Source organism: Anolis carolinensis, unplaced genomic scaffold (assembly GCF_035594765.1).
Source record: "Anolis carolinensis isolate JA03-04 unplaced genomic scaffold, rAnoCar3.1.pri scaffold_7, whole genome shotgun sequence".
In the NCBI taxonomy this organism is placed as follows: Eukaryota; Metazoa; Chordata; class Lepidosauria; order Squamata; family Dactyloidae; genus Anolis; species Anolis carolinensis.
The window spans coordinates 23,131,475-23,151,219 of NW_026943818.1; the positions used below are offsets into that span (position 1 = coordinate 23,131,475).

At 40.9% G+C, this 19,745-nt stretch overlaps 1 protein-coding gene across 1 annotated transcript in view; it reads right to left on the bottom strand.

Annotated features, from left to right (window-relative positions):
- Positions 1-19,745, bottom strand: part of ksr1 (kinase suppressor of ras 1) — a 147,900-nt gene that overhangs the window by 77,321 nt on the left and 50,834 nt on the right. Inside the window, exon 2 of the mRNA XM_062960164.1 lies at positions 12,663-12,803. Coding sequence (XP_062816234.1) covers positions 12,663-12,803 — 141 coding nt within the window. The remainder of the gene's footprint in view (positions 1-12,662; positions 12,804-19,745) is intronic.

Below are 19,745 nucleotides of genomic sequence, written 5' to 3' on the forward strand. Positions count from 1 at the left end.
CTCCAAACCCTGCCAGTATTCACAGTTGGCCATGTTGGGTTTGTGTACCAAGTTTGATCCAGATCTGTTATAGGCTGGGTTCAGTGCTCTCAGGATGCGGGAGATCTACAACTCTCAGATTTAAGGTCAATTACTCCAAACCCTGCCAGTATTCACAGTTGGCCATGTTGGGTTTGTGTACCAAATTTGATCCAGATCTGTTATAGGCTGGGTTCAGTGCTCTCTGGATAAGGGTGAACTACAACTCCCAGATTTAAGGTCAATTACTCCAAACCCTGCCAGTATTCACAGTTGGCCATGCTGGGTTTGTGTACCAAGTTTGATCCAGATCTGTTATAGGCTGGGTTCAGTGCTCTCAGGATGCGGGAGAACTACAACTCCCAGATTTAAGGTCAATTACTCCAAACCCTGCCAGTATTCACAGTTGGCCATGTTGGGTTTGTGTACCAAATTTGATCCAGATCTGTTATAGGCTGGGTTCAGTGCTCTCAGGATGCGGGAGATCTACAACTCCCAGATTTAAGGTCAATTACTCCAAACCCTGCCAGTATTCACAGTTGGCCATGTTGGGTTTGTGTACCAAGTTTGATCCAGATCTGTTATAGGCTGGGTTCAGTGCTCTCAGGATGCGGGAGAACTACAACTCCCAGATTTAAGGTCAATTACTCCAAACCCTGCCAGTATTCACAGTTGGCCATGTTGGGTTTGTGTACCAAGTTTGATCCAGATCTGTTATAGGCTGGGTTCAGTGCTCTCAGGATGCGGGAGAACTACAACTCCCAGATTTAAGGTCAATTACTCCAAACCCTGCCAGTATTCACAGTTGGCCATGTTGGGTTTGTGTACCAAGTTTGATCCAGATCTGTTATAGGCTGGGTTCAGTGCTCTCAGGATGCGGGAGAACTACAACTCCCAAATTTAAGGTCAATTACTCCAAACCCTGCCAGTATTCACAGTTGGCCATGCTGGGTTTGTATACCAAGTTTGGTCCGGGTCCATCATTGGTAGAGTTCAGAGTGCTCTTAGATTGCAGGTGAACTATACATCCCAGGATCTACAATGCCTATAAATTTTGGTGAATTCTCCCCAACTCCCTTGAGTATGTTCAGTTGCGGATCAATTTCTTTCTTTTTGCTGTATGCCATAGGAAAAAGTAGGGAAGGCTTAAGGGAAAGGCAGTGGGCGGGATCATGCAAATTCCACACCAATGGAGAGAGAAAGGAACACTAGGATGTGGCGCTCACTATAACCTGCAATATCACTGCGAGAGGGCCACTGATGTCTCCTGCATAGTGGGAGCTATAGCTGTTTGTGGAGGTGGAAGCCTGTCTAAGTGGACACCCCGCCACATACACACAGACAGATTTTCACTTTTATCACCACACACAAGTATGAATAATAATAATAATAAGAAGAATAAGAATAAGAATAAGAAGAAGAACTGGTGGGATCACAAACCTGCAAAAGTATTGGAAAATGAGCACGCAAATATACTGTGCGACTTCCAAATCCAGACTGACAAAGTTCTGGAACACAACACAGCAGACATCACAGTTGTGGAAAAGAAAAAGGTTTGGAACATTGATGTCGCCATCCCAGGTGACAGTCGCATTGACGAAAAACAACAGGAAAAACTCAGCCACTATCAGGGCCTCAAGATCGAACTTCAAAGACTCAGTGCAGGTGGTCCCGGTGGTGATGGGCACATTGGGTGCGGTGCCAAAAGATCTCAGCCGGCATTTGGAAACAATAGACATTGACAAAATTACGATCTGCCAGCTGCAAAAGGCCACCCTGCTGGGATCTGCGCACATCATCCGAAAATACATCACACAGTCCTAGACACTTGGGAAGTGTTTGACTTGTGATTTTGTGATATGAAATCCAGCATATCTATCTTGTTTGCTGTGTCATATAATAAAATAATAATAATAAAACTTTATTTATACCCCGCCACCATCTCCCCAACTGGGACTCGGGGCGGTTTACATGGGGCCATGCCCAGAACAATACAATATAAACAGCATATAAAAGAACAACACATCACAACACAGTGAACAATACAATAAATAATAATAATAATAATAATAATAATAATAATGATGATGATGATGATGATGATGATGATGATGATGATGAATGAGAGGGAGTTATCAGTAGAACGCAAATAACAAATGAAAGGGGAAAGAGAACCCAAACTCCAGTGACAAATGAGCATGCCCAGTAAACATGGCATACTGACTGGGTGGAGGAACTGGGAGGAAAGGAAAACCAGCAGGTATGAGGAGACAGAAGGGAGATTCCTGGACACTCAATGTTGCAATATTCAGTTGCAGCATGTCGCGTAGCATTTCTATTATTTTACAGCGATCCCAACCACAAGCTTTGAGACATGCAGTGTTTAAATGGTCCGCATAAGCGCCATCAGTACTCTTTCCTGTTGTGTACCTTAGGACATGTCAGTTGGTTGATTGAGACCAATCACCTTCCCGGTCTCAATTCCTCCTCCGACGTTCTGACTGTCTGCTCAGAATGCATGGAATAAAACATGCTTCACGACTCCTTAGTTCAGCTGTCATAAGCGGCTCAAACTTTATTATTTACAACTATGTACAAGACAGATCGGACAATTACCAAACTCCGTCCGACTTCTTTGAGCACGCAGTCAGGAGTGAACACTCCATTCTTATCTCAAAAACCAGAAACTTCCCAAAGTTACATTATAACACAGGGGTCCCCAAACTAAGGGGACCTCCAAGTTCATTGACCTGGCCCCTGTCCTAAACTTTAGACTTAGGGTTGACCTAAGTCTACCTGGTCTTTGAAGATCTCTTTGCTTACTTATGGCCTTATGAGATCATCTAGATGGTCTTTGAAGGTCTCTTTACTTAGCTACGGCCTTATGAGACCATCTAAACGGCTTTTGGAGGTCACTTTCCTTACCTATGGTCCCATGAGACTGTCTAGATGGTCTTTGAGGGTCTCTTTCCTTACCTATGGTTTTATCAGATTGTCTAGATGGCCTTTGGGGGGCCATTTCCTTACCAATGGTCTTATTAAAACATCTAGATGACCTTTGAGGGTCCCTTTCCTTATCTATGGTCTTCTGATGGCCTGATGAGATCATCTAGATGGCCTTTGAGGGTCCCTTTTCTTACCTATGGTCTTATGAGACCATCTAGATGGTCTATGGAGGTCTTTTTCCTTACTATGGTCTTATGAAACCATCTAGATGGCCTTTGGGGGCCCCTTTCCTTACCTATGGTCTTATGAAACCATCTAAATGGTCTTTGGAGGTCTCTTTCCTTACCTATCGTCTTATGAAACCATCTAGATGGCCTTTGAGGGTCCCTTTCCTTATCTATGGTCTTCTGATGGCCTTATGAGATCAACTAGATGGCCTTTGAGGGTCCTTTTCCTTACTGATGGTCTTATGAGACCATCTAGATGGTCTATGGAGGTCTCTTTGCTTACCTATGGTCTTATGAAACCATCTAGATGGCCTTTGGGGGCCCTTTTCCTTACCTATGGTCTTATGAAACCATCTAGATGGCCTTTGGGGGTCCCTTTCTTTATCTATGGTCTTATGATGGCCTTATGAGATCATCTAGATGGCCTTTGAGGGCCCCTTTCCTTACCTATGGTCTTATGAAACCATCTAAGTGGCCTTTGAGGGTCCCTTTCCTTATCTATGGTCTTCTGATGGCCTTATGAGATCATCTAGATGGCCTTTGAGGGTCCCTTTCCTTACCTATGGTTTTATGAGATCATCTAGATGGCCTTTGAGGGTCCCTTTCCTTACCTATGGTTTTATGAGATCATCTAGATGGCCTTTGAGGGTCCCTTTCCTTACCGATGGTCTTATGACACCATCTAGATGGTCTTTGGAGGTCTCTTTGCTTACCTATGGTCTTAGGAGATAGTCTAGATCAGGGGTCCCCAAACTAAGGCCCTCCAAGGTCATTGACTTGGCCTCTGTCCTAAACTTTAGACTTAGGGTTGACCTAAGTCTGAAACGACTTGAAGGCACACAACAACAACAATCCTAATTTTGGACTATTTCATCCTAGTCTAACCCCCCAACAGTCTGAGGGATTGTGAATCGGGCCCCCACTTAAAAAGTTTGAGGACCCCTGCTCTGACATATCATTCCCACTCTATGCATTTAACCCCTTCGCTTCTAGATTCCCACTTCTTGTAAGCCGCCCCGAGCCCTAGGGGAGTGGCGGCATATAAGTTTGAAAAATAAATAAATAAATAAATAGATTACACACAGCTTTAAACTTCAAGCACAATTTCACCCTATACCAATACATTTTACTGACAGGACAGCCCTATCATGAGGTTTTATGGGACTGAGAGTTTGTGATTTGCCCAAAGGTCACCCAGTGGGTTTCCATGTCCAAAATATCCCAAGCCGATTAAAGCACTTTCCGCTTTCGCTAGCCAGCCTCATTATCGTGTTTTTCAACACCTATTAAGAAACAAGCAATAATAAGAATGTCCAACCACAAACAAGGAAACTGGCCCGTTTACTAGCATAAGAGGTAAACTAAGAGGTGTAAGCTCACTAGACCAACCAGTACGCCAAGCATATAAAAGATCATGCAGTTAAGAAAACATGTCAAAAGCCAATTTTACAGACACGGAAGAGAAGGCAAACCAAGAGCAGCCGGTCTCATTGCCTTCCACACTGGAGGAGAACACGAACACCTTGACGCCTTACTGTATTCCTTTTGAAATGTAACTTTGTCACACCCTCATTATATAAAAAAGGCAACCAGTTTCTCATAACTCATATGACTCTCGGGTTCTGGTAACAGCAAAACAGTGCAAGCGAGGAACCATTCACTCAGTGCCAAAGACCAGCTCATCACATGTCAATATTTCACTTGATATCCAAGCCAGGAATTATGTGCAATTGCGCCAGAGAATGTGTCTCAATCCTCTTCGCCAAAAAACAGTCCTCTGGTATAGCTGCTTGAGTACTGGACTAGGATAATGATAATTAATGGTAATTAATACTCTCTTGGCTGCTGTGAGTTTTTCCTGGCCATGTTCCAGAAGCATTCTCTCCTGACGTTTCACCCACTTTTATGGCAGGCGTCCTCAGAGGTTGTGAGCTCTGTTGGGAACTAAGGAAGTGAGGTTCATATACAGTAGAGTCTCACTTATCCAACACTCGCTTATCCAACGTTCTGGATTATCCAACGCTTTTTTGTAGTCAATGTTTTCAATACATCGTGATATTTTGGTGCCAAGTTGGTAAATACAATAATTTCTACATAGCATTACTGTGTATTGAACTACATTTTCTGTCAAATTTGTGGTATAACATAATGTTTTGGTGCTTAATTTGTAAAAGCATAACCTAATTTGATGTTTAATAGTCGTTTCCTTAATCTTTCCTTATTATCCAACATATTCGCTTATCCAACGTTCTGCTGGCCCGTTTACGTTGGATAAGCGAGACTCTACTGTACCTGTAGAATGATGTCCAGGGTGGGAGAAAGAACTCTTGTCTGTTGGCGGCAAATGTGAATATTGCAATTGGCCACCTTGATTATCAAGGAATGGTCTTTTAGCTTTAAAGCCTGGCTACTTCCTGCCTGGGGGAATCCTTGGGAGAAGTCAGCCATAGCAGAGCACTTGATGAACCAACCTGGACAGAAGATATTATTTGAGAACACAGAAATCCTGGACCACTCTAACAACCAACAGGCCAGACTATGCAGAGAAGCCATTGAAATCCACAAGCATGTGGACAATTTCGACAGAAAGGAGGAAATCATGAAAATGAACTCAATTTGTCTCCCAGCATTAAAAAAAACTTTAAAATCAGGACAGTAAATAAAGAAGGAGCCCCGGTGGCAAAGTGTGTTAAGCACTGAGCTGCTGAACTTGCAGACCGAAAGGTCCCAGGTTCAAATCCCGGGAGCGGAGTGAGCGCCCACTATTAGCTCCAGCAACCTAGCAGTTCGAAAATATGCCAATGTGAGTAGATCAATAGGTACCGCTCCAGCGGGAAGGTAACGGCACTCCATGCAGTCATGCCAGTGGCCACATGACCTTTTTTTAAAATTTATTTTTATTTGAAAGGGGTAAGTGAAGTCCATACAAACATACATACACATAGTTTTAAAAGAAAACGGGTAACAAACAGGTTAACAGTGGAGGGTAGCTAGGGTATGGAATTGGGGGGGGGGGGGTGAGGGGGTTTGGGGGAGGGACAAAACACATAGGAATGACTGGCCACATGACCCTGGAGGTGTCTATGGACAACGCTGGCTCTTCGGCTTAGAAATGGAGATGAACACCAACCCCCAGAGTCAGACATGACTGGACTTAACGTCAGGGGAAACCTATACCTTAAATAAAGAAGAACACTCAAAAACAGGGGAATTCCAGACAAGAGCCTATCAGGGTCAGCTAACACCTCCCAACAAAGGATTCCCCCAGACAGTAAGCAGCCAGACCATGAAGCTGAAAGGCTATTTAATGTTAATCAAGCTGGCCAATTACAACATTCACACTTGCCTTAAACAGACAAGAGTTCTTTCTCCCACCCTGAACATTCCACAGATATATAATAATAATAATTACTATTATTATTATTATTATTATTATTATTATTATTATTATTATTATTCCACAGATATATAAACCCAACTTGCCTAGTTTCCAACAGACCTCACCACCTCTAAGGATGCATGCCACAGATGCAGGCAAAACATCAGGAAAGAATACTTCTGGAACATGGCCAAACAGCCTGGAAAACTCAAAGCAACCCAGTGATTCCGGCCATGAAAGCCTTCGACAACACAGTATGGAAAATAGTTAGCTTCAAAAGTTACCTATTTCGTCTGCAAAATTTTGCAACCTACCCTTAGAAATAAGGAGGGCTGCTCGCTATGGACAGGAAGAAAAGGTTTGTGTACACCCCTGTTTCATATAACCCAGGGTCTCACCCATGTTTGCTCCTGAATGTCCGTCCGGCAACAAAGTCCCTTCGCAGTCCAGAATCTCCTTGAGGAAGCACCCTGATTTAGTTCAGTCTTCCAGCTATCAAACATTAAACCAGGCGGACAAAACTCAACTGACTGGAACCCTTTCTACGGAAGAGGAGGGCTAGCTCAGGCACGCCTCGAAGAAAACCTGCCTTGGAGATCCGTCAAAACAAAATACGCAAAGAGGCGAAGGGAACATGGCCATACAGCCCGGAAAACTCACAGCAACCCAACTGTAAACATTGCCACACATATTTGCCACTTGCAATAAACACATTATTTTATTTACAAATGAAAAAAGAACCAACTGATGTTACATTGTCTATCAATCCAACATTTCACACAGAAAGCAATATTTTTGTTTTCAAACCTGGGATCCAGATGCTATAAAGTTGCTTCACATACGCCTTAAATACATTGTGTTTCCAGCATGAAACAAAGTTTGTGTACACTGATCTCTTAGAAAGCAAAGGCATCACTGTCTCAGACACCCACATGGACAATTTTGAAATACTTCAGATTTCTGGATAAAGGATGCTCAACCTATATAAACTTGTGTTATGATGTGCTAGTTTATAAACATCACTGTTCCACTAGTTGTGTGTTTTTACACATCGGTCCACTTCCAAGTGGGAAGGCAGCCTCATCTCTCACTGTTCCTTCTGGGAGTTCATCTATGTTACACCCGGGAAGCACCTTAAAAATTTTTGGGAAGCCACCCAATGTGCAACTTGAAAAGAAAATTCAAAATGCTAGAACTTCATTCTACCACTTTCTTGATGTCGCAGGTGTTAGCAAATCTGTGTTGTCGAAGACTTTCACAGCCGTAATCACTGGGTAGCTGTGAATTTTCTGGACTGTATGGTCATATTCCAGAAGCACTCTCTCCTGATGTTTCACCCACATCTATGGTAGGCATCCTCAGAGGTTGTGAGGTCTGTTGAAAACTTCTGGAAGATGGCAGTACAGCCCGGAAAACACACCACAAACCTGGACATTATTCCACAGATATATAAATCCAATTTGCCCAGTTTCCAATAGACCTCACAACCTCCGAGGATGCCTGCCATAGATGTGGGTGAAACGTCAGGAGAGCATGCTCTGGAAGATGGCCATACAGCCCGGAAAACACACCACAAACCTGGACATTATTCCACAGATATAAAAATCCAATTTGCCCAGTTTCCAATAGAACTCACAACCTCTGAGGATGCCTGCCATAGATGTGGGTGAAACGTCAGGAGAGCATGCTCTGGAAGATGGCCATACAGCCCGGAAAACACACCACAAACCTGGACATTATTCCACAGATATATATAAATCCAATTTTCCCAGTTTCCAATAGACCTCACAACCTCTGAGGATGCCTGCCATAGATGTGGGTGAAACGTCAGGAGAGCATGCTTCTGGAACATGGCCGTACAGCCCGGAAAACACACCACAAACCTGGACATTATTCTACAGATATATAAATCCAATTTGCCCAGTTTCCAATAGACCTCACAACCTCGGAGGATGCCTGCCATAGATGTAGGTGAAACGTCAGGACAGCATGCTTCTGGAACATGGCCGTACAGCCCGGAAAACACACTACAAACCTGGACATTATTCTACAGATATATAAATCCAATTTGCCCAGTTTCCAATAGACCTCACAACCTCTGAGGATGCCTGCCATAGATGTGGGTGAAAAGTCAGGAGAGCATGCTTCTGGAAGATGGCCGTGGAAACTGGGCAAATTGGATTTATATATCTGTGGAATAATTTGCCCAGTTTCCAATAGACCTCACAACCTCCGAGGATGCCTGCCATAGATGTGGGTGAAACGTCAGGAAAACACACCACAAACCTGGACATCATTCCACAGATATATAAATCCAATTTGCCCAGTTTCCAATAGACCTCACAACCTCCGAGGATGCCTGCCATAGATGTAGGTGAAACGTCAGGAGAGCATGCTTCTGGAAGATGGCCGTACAGCCCGGAAAACTCACAGCAACACAGTTAGCAGATCTCTTTGTTCCATTTTGGTCAGCCATTCTACTATCCCTGAAAGTCATTTCAGTTTCCAAAATCAGAAAGAATACCACAATACATGGGCCATAGAGACTGGTCCCAATCTGTGAGCCATAGGCTGCCAGTCTGTGACAAGTTTCCAGGAAATTATAATAATATGGCACAATATGGTATTAAGTCCCCAAAGCAATGGAGAAAAATATTGCTGGTCTGCCACATCAGACCACATCAGAAGTTCTGCAATTATATGCCACAACTTTTCCCCAGATTTTTGGGGAAAATCTATTCCGGTAATGAAACTTCGAGAGTGCTGCCAGTCTCACCTACCTTAGGAACCGCATTCTCCGGGCCGGAGAGGCCTCTCACACTCCGTAGCATGACCGGCTGGCTGCTGTTCATGCCCGCAGGAGTTTTAGCTGTGGCCCAGCTCCATAAACACTGCATTGTGTTACCACAGTAATCTCTCCCGCGAACTAAAGGATTTGACAAGCTTTCATAGGTTTTTGTTTCAAACACCAGCTTTCGAGATTTAACTGTTAATTTTAAAGAGACAGAGAGAGACAGAGAAAACAAGCCGCTGCGATAACAACCCGGACTTTCCCTACGGCCTGAGAAAGACAAGCTCCTCTCTTGGATTGGTAGAGTCAGCAGATATTTTAGATCGTAGCCAGCAGGCTATTTATGAAAAGAGGGGTGGTCCTGGGGCTTTCCAACCTACCCTGCCCGGCAGTTTTATTTTGGGAAATGGCTGAGGCAGGAGGGGAGCAAGAAAGCACCCTGATTTTAATGACCACGCTGGAAAAATAACTTGATTTTTGGAGGAGGAGGTAGGTTTCCTCCAATATTTAATAATAACTAAACACAGCTGTCTATTCTAAACAATATCTGAAAAATGTGCACCACGATAAAGGTTCAAACCATAGAACACAATATGTATATTAGAGCATCATCTATATATATAAAAGAGTGATGGCATCAGGGCAGCGGACAAAACAACAAAACTACAGGCCCCTCAACCTCGAAATTTGACAACACAACCCATCATCCACGGCTCTAGGTTGATACAACAACAAAAAGTCCTAATTAGAGGTAAAGGAATAATTGTTTTTATCCAATTGCTGCCAGTTAGAGGGCTAAGCTCCGCCCACTTGGTCTCCTAGCAACCCACTCAGACCAGGGGACAGGCACAGTTAGGCCTCAGGCCTCTTCCATACTGCCTATAAGATACAGATGATCTCATTTTAACTGGATTATATGGCAGTGTAGACTCAAGGCCCTTCCACACAGCTATATTACCCATTTAGAATCTTATATTATCTGCTTTGAATTGGATTATCTTAAGTCCACACTGCCAGATAATTCACTTCAGTGTGCGATTTATACAGCTGTATAGAAGGGGCAGTTCTAGGCAGATAATATAAGATTACAAATATACAGTAGAGTCTCACTAATCCAACATAAACAGCGTCCTCTACCCTCACCACTTTCACAATACACAAACAACCAAATGCATACTAAACATAAAGACAACCATACAATAGACATTCAATACCACCACTACCTCAACAATTTCTCACCAACACCACCAGACAACGCCACAGCAACGCGTGGCTGGGCACAGCTAGTATACATAATAGTGTTAACAAGAATACAAATAATAATACAACTGATAACCAAATTCTGTCAGTTGTAGTGGCATAGAGTCATAACTTACAAAGATTTATAGACTGCAATCATCCAGATTTAAAGGCTACACAGAGCAGTTTTCAGTATAAAACATATATCAGACATATAGCAACAAGACTCCAACTAAAGTTTGTTAGCGACACAGTATGTGTACATTCAGTCTCTCCAAAATGGCATGTAATATGCTGTAAAACTCAATATATCAGTGTGCAAATCAATTGGCTCAAACTTAGCTTGGAGTCAAAACAAATCAAAGTCTCTGTAGTCTTGGAGCAGTTCTGTAGGACTCCTCCGGATGTAAATGCAGTCAATAGGCTGTAGCTTCAGTTTGTTGACAATAAATGGTCAAATAGATGTTATTTTAGAGTAGCTGGCTGTGAGCCGAAGTAAGCTGTTTACAAGCTGTTTACATAAGCCGTTTACTACTGGTTCCCAGGTTTACTTCAGTTTTAGTTACCCCTTCATCTGGTAAGCAGCAATGTTTTGAATATCTGTATTGTTGGCTCAGCTTCAAGTTTTATGTTCACAGTGTCTACGTGCTGATTGTGGATTCTATAGTGCGAGTAAACTTCGACAACAGCAATGTGAGTAGATAAATAGGTATCGCTTTGGTGGGGAGGTATAAAAGGCGCCCCTGAAAAATATGCCAGCAATTTAATCAGGAAAGCATCTGTGGACAACAGGCTCCTCGGCGTGGAAAAAATGAAACAACAGCACCTCTCCATGGCCGAGTCGAGCACAGTCTCCAGATGCCGGAGATAAAAAAGAGGGAAGTTTTGGCTCTGTTTATGTTCTGCCTGTCTTTGTTGTCAATTGACTAATGGCATTGAATGTTTACCATATACCTCACAACCTCTGAGGATGCCTGCCATAGATGTGGGCGAAACGTTAAGGAGATAATGCAGGGTTCCCCAAACTAAGGCCCGGGGGCCGGATGCGGCCCATTGAAGCTATTTATCCAGCCCCCACGGGACAAGGACAAAAGGGGTTTGGACTAAATGACTCAAGGGGTCTCTTCTTCTCTTACAACCTTTATTATTATTATTATTATTATTATTATTATTATTATTATTTTGTATTACACAGCAAAGAAGATAGATATGCTGGATTTCGTATCACAAAATCACATTATTATTATTATTATTATTATTATTATTATTATTATTATTATTATTATTATTATTAACATTGAGGCTGGGTGGCCATCTGTCAGGGGTACTTTGCTTGTGCTTTTGGTGCACAAAGGCAGAAGGGGATTGGACTAAATGGCCCAAGGGGTCCCTTCCAACCCTCTTTATTATTACTCTTTATTATTATTTACTATTATTATTATTATTATTATTATTATTATTATTATTATTACTATTAACATTGAGGCTGGGTGGCCATCTGTCAGGGGTGCTTTGCTTGTGCTTTTGGTGCACAAAGGCAGAAAGGGGTTGGACTCAATGGCCCAAGGGGTCTATATTATTATTATTATTATTATTATTATTATTATTATTATTATTATTATTATTATTAACATTGAGGCTGGGTGGCCATCTGTCAGGGGTGCTTTGCTTGTGCTTTCGGTGCACAAAGGCAGAAGGGGATTGGACTCAATGGTCCAAAGGTTCTTTTCCAACCCTCTTTTTATTATTATTATTGTTATTTTATTATTATTATTATTATTATTATTATTATTATTATTATTATTATTGCTCGGTGGCCAACTATAGTCCGGCCCTCGTGAGCTGGCTCCCTGCTTCAAAAGTTTGGGGACCCCTGAGATAATGCATCTGGAACAAGGCCATACAGCCCGGAAAACACACAACAACCCTGTTTGCCACATATTGTATGCATCTTGTAATCGGCTTTGAGTCCCCTTATGCATTGTGTACAATTTAAAAAATTGACTTTTCAAAATAACCTGGACAACACTAATCTCAAAATAAAACCAATCAAGAGGCTTACTTGCACAACGTCTTTCCTCAGGTTGACAAGATATAGCCAGTCGCTGAACCTTGGGTAGCTATTCAGCTCTGCTGACCTGTCGCTCGGAGGGACACTCAACTTGCACTGGAGCTGGATGCCGATGTAGCGGACCAGTTTCACCTGTTGAGTAAGGAACAAAAAGCATTAATGAGGTGAACGAGGAAGCAGCTCGGATCAGTTTCACCTCCAGACTCCAGACAAGGTGGCCTTCAGCCAGAACCGGCTTCATCAAGGTTAGACTAGATGCAATAGGGCAGTGATAGTGCATTTTACACAATGGTTGTTTCTTTCATATATAAACAAAGAGGTGGGGAAAATAGGGGAGCCTTGAGGATGGGTCTGATCAGAGCTTAACAGTATTATTTCACCCAGAATCTTCCAGTCAGTAAGTAGTCCAAACAAAGAGATCTGGTACACTCCTCTGAACTTCAGCATTGGAGTCCTCTCGTGAATTTTATTCTATGGAGTGTGATGGCGCAAAGGGTTAAACCCTTATATTCCTGAACTGCTGACCTAAAGGTTGGCAGTTTGAATCTGTGGGATGGGGTGAGCTCCCATCTGTCAGCTCCAGCTCCTGCCAACCTAGCAGTTCGAAAACATGCAAATGTGAGTAGATAAATAGGTACCGCTTTGGCAATCCAAGCAATCTTGCCAGCCACACACCTAGGAGGTGACAATGCAGGCGCCTCGGCTTGAAAATGGAGAAAAGCATCTCGCCAGAGCCAGAAATGAGCACCGCCTCCAAGAAGCCGGAAATGAAAGGAGAAACCTCTGCCTATGTTTGTGTTTGTGTGTCTTCATTGTACATGACTGTAAACTGGGAATAGCGGTATACAAGTCCAATAAATAAATAAAGGCACTGAATGTTTTCCTATGTATGCAAATGCTGCAATCCACTCTGAGTCCCTTAGAGGAGAAGGGCAGAATACAAATAAAGTGTATTATTATTATTATTATTATTAATATTATTATTATTATTATTATTATTATTATTATTAGTATTATTATTATTATTATTACAGTAGAGTCTCACTTATCCAAGCCTCGCTTATCCAAGCCTCTGGATAATCCAAGCCATTTTTGTAGTCAATGTTTTCAATATATCGTGATATTTTGGTGCTAAATTAGTAAATACAGTAATTACTACATAGCATTACTGCATATTGAACTGCTTTTTCTGTCAAATTTGTTGTATAACATGAAGTTTTGGTGCTTAATTTGTAAAATCATAACCTAATTTGATGTTTAATAGGCTTTTTCTTAATCTCTCCTTATTATCTAAGATATTCGCTTATCCAAGCTTCTGCCGGCCCGTTTAGCTTGGATAAGTGAGACTCTACTGTATTATTATTATTAATGGAAGATTTCAAATTCTCTAGCTTGCTTAGATTGTAGCCCAAAGTGGGGAAACTCAGAGAATTGTTCGTTATTTACTGTATTAAAAAACTCTAAAATCAGGACAGTAAATAAAGAACAACACTCAGTAAACAGGGGAATTCCAGGCATGAAACAATCAGGGCCAGCTAACACCGCCAAACAAAGGATCCCCCCTCCCGACAGACAAGAGTTCTTTCTTCCACCCTGGACATTAAAAGGTAAAGGTTTCCGCTGACTTTAAGTCCAGTCATGTCTGACTCTGGGGGTTGGTGCTCATCTCCATTTCTAAGCTGAAGAGCCGGCGTTGTCCGTAGACACCTCCAAGGTCATGTGGCCATTGGCATGACTGCATGGAGCGCCGTTACCCTGGACATTATTCCACAGATATATAAACCCCACTTGCCTAGTTTCCAACAGTCCTCACAACCTCTGAGGAGGCCTGCCATAGATGTGGGTGAAATGTCAGGAGAGAATGCTTCTGGAACATGGCCAGACAGCTTCAGAAACTCACAGCAACCCAGACAATCCTTTTTTTAAAGAATCCTTTTTTTAAAGAAAGCCTTCCTTCCATGTCCATGTCCAATATAAAGATAACAAACTGCAAGAAGGGAGAATAGCAACCTTGAAGTTGCTTACCAATAGTTAGCACTGAGGCAGCAGCCACCTAAAAAAGAGACCTTCTGGATTGGACATCTTAACATTGTTTACTCAGGTGCCAAACAAACTTGAAGGTTCCCCAAAAACTGTTCCACAGAGCCAGCTTCCATCATGAATATTGATAGCCTTATCCTCCATGAACTTGTCTAACTCACTTTTCAAGCTGACCAACTTGTAACCGTTTGCAGCAGAAAAATTCCATCGCTTAAGATGATGCTAGTTGAAGAACCACACAAAGGTCGACTTGCTCCGACTTCCTCCACTATGGTTTTTGTACTTCTGTGTAATTTGTATTTCTAAATTTGCATCAGTACACACAAATGAGTATACGCCTCCTATATCTGCAATCTGATCCTCTTTTTAATTATGTATTTTCACCCTGTCCAGTGAACGTTACGTGCTTTATCAAGTTATTATTTTTACAACAATCCTATATGAAATCCACAAGCCATTGAAATCCACAAGCATGTGGATAATAATAGTAATAACAATAATAATATCAACAACAACAACAACAATGGCCACCCTACTAGGATCTGTGCGCACCATCCGAAAATACATCATACAGTCCTAGACACTTGGGAAGTGTTCAATTTGTGATTTTGTGAAACGAAAACCAGCATATCTATCTTGTTTGCTGTGTCATAAAATAAAATAATAAAAACTTTATTTGTACCCTGCTCCATCTCCCGTAGGACTCGGGGCGGCTTACACTGGGACAAGCCCAAAACAGTATTACATCAATAAAAACAGTAACACAATAAAATCATAGTATATTAACACATCTTACAAAAATTAAAATAACCTAAAACATAGACAATAATCCCAATCATTAGTCAAGAACCAACAGAAGGGAGGAAACCATGAAAATGAACAAAATCTGGCTACCAGTACAGTAGAGTCTCACTTATCCAACGTTCTGGATTATCCAACACATTTTTGTAGTCAATGTTTTCAATATATCATGATATTTTGGTGCTAAATTCGTAAATACAGTAATTACTACATAGCATTACTGCGTATTGAACTACTTTTTCTGCCAAATTTGTTGTCTAACATGATGTTTTGGTGCTTCATTTGTAAAATCATAACCTAATTTGATGTTTAATAGGCTTTTCCTTAATGCCTCCTTATTATCCAACATATTCGCTTATCCAACATTCTGCCGGCCCGTTTATGTTGGATAAATGAGACTCTATTGTAACTTAAAACATAGACAGTAATCCCAATTAGTAGTCAAGCATCAACAGAAGGGAGGAAACCATGAAAATGAACAAAATCTGGCTACCAGTGTTTTAAAAACTTTAAAATCAGGACAGTAAATAAAAAACAAAACTGAGAAAACAGAGGAATTCCAGACAGGAAACAATCAGGGCCAGCTAACACCTCCCAGCAGTGACCAGCATTGTGACCAGCAGTGCTACAGAATTTGAAGAAGCACGAATGGAGGGTAAAGGGAGAAATTTGCCAAGAGGAAGGTGTGTTAAGCGTCACACCTCTCAAACTAAGGATTCCCCCAGGCAGGAAGCAGCAAAGCTTTGAAGCTACAAGGCTATTCAATGCTTATCAAGCTGGCCAATGGCACCATTCATAGAATCATAGAATTCACACTCGCTTCCAACAGACAAGAGTTCTTTCTCCCACCTTGGACATTATTCCACAGATATATAAACCCCACTTGCCTAGTTTCCAACAGACCTCACAACCTCTGAGGATGTCTGCCACAGATGTAGGTGAAACGTCAGGTGAGAATGCTTCTGGAACATGGCCAGACAGCACGGAAAACTCACACCAACCCAGTGGTTCTGGCCATGAAAGCCTTCAACAACACATTGACATGGAGTTGTTTTGTCAAAAAAGAAAAGAAAAAGATGACGAAGAGATAACAGTCAGTGGAAGGATGGCATTCCACAGATGCTGATAATTGTAATCTCTCTCACTTTCTCCAAAGTTCAAATACTTCCCCAGAACCTACAATTGTTATGAAGCCTTTGGCACAAGTCTTTGCTCTCTGGCCCAATGGCAGCAGTAGGCAACCCGTAGCCCAAGAACAGCCTGATTTCAAGCGCCTTGGGCAAGTTCAGATCAATGGCAAGAGGCACAGGGTAGGATACTTTCAATACAATGATGATACCCAAATGTGCCTTCAAAAAATCTCAGCTAAAGCTAATGTCTCCCTCTGAATGAATATTATAATAATGGGTTGGAAAAGGAAAAACAAATGGGATCTGGATTCGGACAAGACAGAGGTGCGCATTGTCACTCCCCCTAAAAGACTGTGATTATTAGGATGGAGGGACTGGTCAACTTACAAAGATATCTTAACTAAACAAAGCAATGAAATTCAAATTAAATCATGAGATGAACTCTCAAAACAGTTTAAGTATGTTTCATGGTATCAATGCAGACAAATTAAGGAATATTTTAATGAAGATAAAAAAATAGGATTTATGGAGAAAAAAGAGTTTTGGGACAATATTTTAGATACGGATAAGAAAATAATAACAAAAATACAAAAACTAAATTGTTGGGCAACTGAATTGAAAGAGATAAAAATTCAATGATTAGATGGGCAAGAAATATAGGAAGAACAATAAACTTGCAAGAATGGGAACAGATTTGGACAAAACGGTTAAAGTATACTGTAATGAAGTACGAATTTTGGTTTACAGATATTATATTTAATTGTGTGTTTATGTTTTAAAAGGGTAACTATTACAGTTATTGCATCTCAGCACTCAGAGGCTGGTTGCCATGGAGAAGCAGGCGGAGCCAACTGCCGTTTAGTTGAAGAAGTGCAGAGTTTTAAAAAGTCAGTCAGTCTGTGCTCTGATGAGGCACAGGGAAGATTGATTCCAGGTTGATGGGATCAAGGAGACTCAATAGTTCATTTTGAGTGGGTTTTAAATAAGTTTGGTGACGTATTTAATGTAGTCTGTGTCCTGGTAAGGAACAGAGAATCTGTGATAGTATATCACAGGGGTGACTGTGGTTTGAAGTCACTGGATAGTCAAAGTTTTGAAGTAGCAGTTAGAAAGGAGCAGAGGAATAGGTTTTAACTACTTTAAGTAAAAGAAGTGATACTTTAGAGAGTTGATTCATCTCATTCTAGTATTGTAACTGTTGATAAGAATACTTCTACGTGAGAAACAACATTGTAACCACTAAGCTTTGTGCCTGAATAAACTTGCTATTGTTCTTCCAACATCTAAGCCTCTGTCGCATATATTTTAAACCAAGTTACGCTACCCTTTAAAGTAAAAGGTCTCCTCCCTGAGTCTTTGATGGTTTGCATCTTTCCAAATTGGTGGCAGTCATTATTAGTTCTTTACAAATTTGGGGCAGCGGGTGGGATAAAAAGATTCCCCCTGCCTAAAAGAACCTCGGTCGTTCATTACCCCTTTACAATATACATATGCATTTGACTTAAAAGAGAATTGGTTAAAGATGCTCCATAGGTGGTATATTACACCAAAAAAATGGGGTTAATGTACAAAAATGTAGATAGCAAGTGTTGGAAGTGCAAAAAACATGAAGGCTCATATTACCACATGTGGTGGTCTTGTGAAGAAGCTCAAAACTACTGGAAAATGATCCACAATGAATGTAAAAAAATACTGCAAGTGGACTTCTCAATGAAACCAGAAATATATACAGTAGAGTCTCACTTATCCAACATAAACGGGCCAGCAGAACGTTGGATAAGCGAATATGTTGGATAATAAGGAGAGATTAAGGAAAAGCCTATTAAACGTCAAATTAGGTTATGATTTTACAAATTAAGCACCAAAACATGTTATACAACAAATTTGACAGAAAAAGTAGTTCAATATGCAGTAATGTTCTGTTGTAATTACTGTATTTACGAATTTAGCACCAAAATATCATGATGTATTGAAAACATTGACTACAAAAATGTGTTGGATAATCCAGAACGTTGGATAAGCGAGTCTTGGATAAGTGAGACTCTACTGTATTTAAGGATGTACAATTCAGAACTATTTAATGATCTTACTAAAGACCAACTCTTTACATTTTTTGTAACAGCGGCGAGAATGGTCTTCGCAAAGGTTTGGAAACAAGATCTAATCCCTATAAAATCACAATGGTTAGATAAAATAAGGGAGATAAAAAAATATGGATAAACTGACCTTTTTGTTAAGACAATATAATGGAAAGGGTATGAAAATGACAGACTGGAAAGATTTTGAGGATTATATAAATACAGTAGAGTCTCACTTATCCAACACTCGCTTATCCAACGCATTTTTGTAGTCAATGTTTTCAATACATCGTGATATTTTGGTGCTAAATTCGTAAATACAGTAATTACTACATAGCATTACTGAGTATTGAACTACTTTTTCTGTCAATTTTTTTGTTAAACATGATGTTTTGGTGCTTAATTTGTAAAATCATAACCTAACTAGATGTGTAATAGGCTTTTCCTTAATCCCTCCTTATTATCCAACGTATTAACTTATCCAACGTTCTGCCGGCCCGTTTATGTTGGATAAGTGAGACTACTGTATGAACAAAAAAGATATACGAAGAATAAAATACTAAAATGGAGGAAAGGAATATATGATATTTCTAGGATGAAGATCGATAGGAACTAGGGTTTATACCAATAGTTCCTACAACGGGCAAAAGGAAGAAGAACAGAAGTCAATCAACAATTATTTTTAACTTTTTCATTTTATTTTTTATTTTTTCATTTTTCTTATTTTTTCTCTCTCTCTTTTTTCTTCTTTTCTTTTCTTTTTTCACTTCTATAACTCTAATTCTTCTCACACTATCACTGTATTGGTTTTATTTGAAAATTCAATACAAATATATATATATATTAAAAAAGACTGTGTTCCCAGCCTGTGAGTGCTTCTGGATCCATCACTCCAAATGACAGCTCAGACAGATGCGACAACCAGAAGTGCCTATTATTAGCTTCGGCTGCTACACCAGCCAAGCCCCTTCCTATAGCTTCGGGATCTAAAACTGGGAGTGCACGTGCAGCAAAATTCACGTCTG